We start from the raw sequence: 4128 nt of genomic DNA, 5'->3' as shown, positions 1-4128 counted from the left end.
GGCCAGAACTGTTTAGGTTTTCTCTGTGCTTTGAGACTTTGGAAAATATGAGTGATTCTGTTCATTTTGGGGGTTCATTTTTAGGGTATCCCACTTGCCCTTTTTAAAAGCTTATTTTTTTCTGAGAAGCCTACATTCAGTCTTTTACAAAAATGTAATCCAGGTTTCAACAAGATTGGTGAAGAGTATAAATTCGGTTGATACCATCATGCATTTACATTTATACAAGCCTGTTTTCAATAAAATAATGAAACAAATTGTTGTGTCTGATTTTTTTCCCCTAACAGTGAAACTTAAAGGACACCGTTGGAAGGAAAAGTTGGTTTTTTGGTAGCTTACACACGGGCCTTTTGATATTATCCTGTCTGCGTGACTGGGTAGATTCTGGTATAGATTTTTACTGTAGAGTTTGTTAAAAATAATTACGTAAGAAGCACTGGGTTATTCTTTGTGATCAGAATGCTGCGTTCAGAAGAGTGTTCCTGCTGTCCTGGAACTTGCTGGCAGTTAGAGGATCGATGGTAAATAAACTCCTGCACCTCATAATTGGAGGCAGTGGTAGGTGCCGGGAAGGGGAGGTGCAGCTGCAGCTGCAGCAAGAGAGTGGTCACCTCGGGGAAGGCTTCCTTAACTGTTGGAGCTGACTTGTGAAGGATGAGCTAAGGGCCATGGAGGTGAAGGAGGGGCAGAGTAGGCTCTGGGCAGAGGGGACAGTAGGTACGCTGCAGAGGCCCAGAGAGGAGGCTTGGAGCCTGGGAGGCATGGAAACTTCAGGCCACAGTGGCTGCAGTGCAAAGAGCCAGGGTGGGAGTGGCTGAGGATGAGGCTGAAGGTAGGGAACAATGACTGGCAGTGACGTTGATGGCTTTTAAGCAGGAAAGGGCCTCAATCAGATCTGCTGTTGGAAATGATGGTGCTGGTTGCTGACTGGAGAGCAGGTTTTGAGGAACAAGGGTGCAAACTGAAAGACCAGGTTATGGCACCAGTCCAGTCAGGACCACAGCGCCTGGCACTCGGGAGGGGACAGTGGAGTTGGAGAGATGGGGACAGGCTAGAAAGAGATTTAGTAGTTAATGATGGCATTTGTAGTTTTTGAAAGCGTTACCTTTTTACATAGCAAGACCCTCTCATGATAAAGCTTTAGTCACGTAATTCTAGTCAGATCACTGATTGGTAAGCTAGAAACAGAAATCTAATCTGGGTTAAAGCTGCTCTTGTGGCTTTAATGCAGAATGGGACTTGGAAAGTTGTTTTGCTGAGTTTCTACCAAGGAAATGAGATCCCCTAGTTTAAGTCAGAAGAATCGCCAGGACCCATGGTTTGCCCTACCTGATATCAGTGAAGTTCAGACCAGAGTAAGCAAATGAACAATTTAAGGTGCTCGTCCTCAACTGTACAAGTTGAGTAGCTGTTAGTCACGGCCAGTACTTTACTGCAGATGGAAGTTGCCATTTCGGACTCTGGTGGAGGTGGGGAGTGAAAAAGGGTTAAAAAAGTCAATCCATTTTTGACATTTGATTTAAATTTTTTTTAAGTCTGTAAGAAAAATTTTTTTTAAATGTTTATTCTTGAGGGAGAGAGAGAGCGAGACAGAGCATCAGTGGGGGAGGTGCAGAGAAGGAGAGGAACACAAAATCTGAAGCAGGCTCCAGGCTCTGAGCTGTTAACACAGAGCCTGACACGGGGCTCGAACTCACGAACTGTGAGATTGTGACCTGAGCCGAAGTCGGACACTTAACTGACTGAGCCGCCCAGGAGCCCCTGATGCAAGAAATTTTTTAAACCTGGCTTAAAAATTTTGATTTCTTAACAGCTGGTCTTGACAAATCTGTAGCTTCTGGTTACTGTCTGCCTGCCATGATCTGCTTTTCCTTTTTGGGATATTGACCAATTTTCTGGTTGAGACATTTCCTTCTTAATTACTTAGTGGCAAAGTGGTGAAACAGGATCTGCTTCTCAGAAATGGTGTGTGTTGAATATTAGTTTCCACTTAGCTACCTAGCTAACATAACAGCCTCTGTCTCTGTTCTGTGTTCACAGAAACCCATAATGGGATTCTTCTTTCCTTGTAAATCAGCAAGAACTTGTGCTCTTATTTTTGTTATTCTGCTAAACAAATGAATATTTTAGAGTTTTCTGGGGCACCTGTCATTGCAAGATCTTGTCTGTTTCCAACAACAGCAGCTAAAATGAAGTATTTCCATAGTTAATGTTTATAGCGTTAAGACTATCCCCATAGTTGCTGCCATTTAAAAATTGTGCTGGTAGCGTAGTTAAAACTTCAGTATTGTGATAGTGAAGGTCACTACTATGTTACAATGTAAATGCTAGAAGCATGTACATTCCCGCAGTACTGCTGGCCTGGTGGTTCAAGTCGCTACTCTTCCATTTACCAGCCATCTGACCTTGAGTAAGTTGCTTAGCTTCCTTGCTCCTCAGTTGCCTCACATATAAAATGGGGAGGACAGAAATAGTAGGTTGTATGTGTACAGAACTGAAAATACTACCTCCTTGTGATCAGTGCCATAACTAGTATGTCAGTACCAGCTGTTTTATTGTAATATTTAATAAGCACAGAAAAGCTGATAGGAAACAATGCCTGCTCTGAGTATAATAGATGTTCTTATGTATTCTTTTTGTTTTTCTCTTAGCTTTTCCTAAGCCCAAGTGGGAGTGTGCATTATTTGATTCTTACTCTGAGTCAATGCCTGCAAACCAACAACCCCGTGACTTGAATCGGATGGAGGTAAAAGATCTTCATATGGTAATAAATAGGGATGTGTGTGGAATTGAGTCCATAAACCCATGTTCTTTACAAACTCCAGAAAATCCACTTTCATAACATTTTCTCTTCATGCTATGTACTTACGTGGAGGCTTAGCCTGTCAAATCTAGATACCAGGTATATCTTATATTACCTATTTTCTTTTCTCCCTAGAACTAGATTTAGTGAAACAAGCAAGACAGTCTCTTGACCTTCTAGGGGTGAAATTTAAGTATAGACAAACTAAGCCAGAAGAATGTGAGCCAAATTGTTAATTTTAACCAAGCTTTAATTTTGAAGTAAAGATTGTCAAGTATTTTTAGTAGTTGAGTATAAACAAGGTCTAATGGAGCAGGACAGTTTTAGGAGGAAGCTTAAGAACTATGTAAGAGGACCCCAAATCACATTTAAACCCCTTCTCCCTCAGGGTGTTTAGTGTTTAGACCAAATGAAGACTGGTTTGGATTATCCCAAGAGAAACCTGTAGAATTCCTACACTGTTGGGCCATTGACGATGTTGGGGCCTAGCCACATGCCTAGTGGTCCTTAGGTATGCATCAATAAATCAGAGTCATTATGGTTATTGTCAGTATCAACACAATCTTCATCATCATCATCATCATCGCTGTTATGATTGCTGTGATGACAACTTATGATGTCTGCTGTTGCCATCCTAAAAACAAATCTGGATATGTGTAATAAATGGAGATTTATTCATAGGCTGCTATTGTCCAGAGACCCTGGTTAAAACTGTAGCAAGATGATTGAAGTCAGAGGCAGGATACAGGGCCGTTTGTTTAATTGATTGCAACTGTGTGTGATGATTTATTCTTTTCCATGGGGCTCTCAGGCCTCCAGTCTGTGTGGCCTTGACACCGTCTGCTCTTCGGTGACAGAACCAGCTGCTTCTGCAGGGCTTGCTCTGCTAACGCCTCCCTTGGCCTCCCTGGTACTCTTTATTGGGGTCATAGCCTCTGTTACTTACTCAACAGATTTCTACTCAAGGGAAAAAGGTAGAAAGTGGTATGAGGAGTGATAGATGTGCATTTGAAGAGTTTTAGCTTTTTACATTCCTTATTTTGCAGAAGGTGTGTGATGGAGAAGCAGGTAGAATAGTTAGTTAGCCACTTTTCATGGGCCTCTGCGTACTCCGGGGCTGCTGGCCGTGTCTGGAGGCGTACGTGGTTGTCCGGCTTCTGTTGGTTTGTTTGGTATGGGTCCCCCTGCTTGTGTAACATTTTGAGGTTGTTAGGCGATTTATTAAAAAATGTCATAAACTCTTATTTCTAGAATGCACTCAGGTGATCTCTGCCCTTCCAACAGAAACAAATAATGCTGTGTTTCTGAGAAATTCATTTCTGTCT

The 4128-nt window shown here is 42.2% G+C and overlaps 1 protein-coding gene across 1 annotated transcript in view; it reads left to right on the top strand.

Annotated features, from left to right (window-relative positions):
• REPS2 (RALBP1 associated Eps domain containing 2) overlaps positions 1-4128 on the top strand; it is a 174282-nt gene that overhangs the window by 69701 nt on the left and 100453 nt on the right. Inside the window, exon 10 of the mRNA XM_077761695.1 lies at positions 2652-2746. Within this exon, the coding sequence (XP_077617821.1) occupies positions 2652-2746 (95 nt within the window). The remainder of the gene's footprint in view (positions 1-2651; positions 2747-4128) is intronic.

This window comes from Crocuta crocuta, unplaced genomic scaffold (genome assembly GCF_008692635.1).
Source record: "Crocuta crocuta isolate KB4526 unplaced genomic scaffold, BGI_CrCroc_1.0 scaffold657, whole genome shotgun sequence".
Classification (NCBI taxonomy): Eukaryota; Metazoa; Chordata; class Mammalia; order Carnivora; family Hyaenidae; genus Crocuta; species Crocuta crocuta.
Note: the sequence above shows the minus strand (reverse complement) of the source record. Positions and strands in the feature narration are given on the sequence as shown.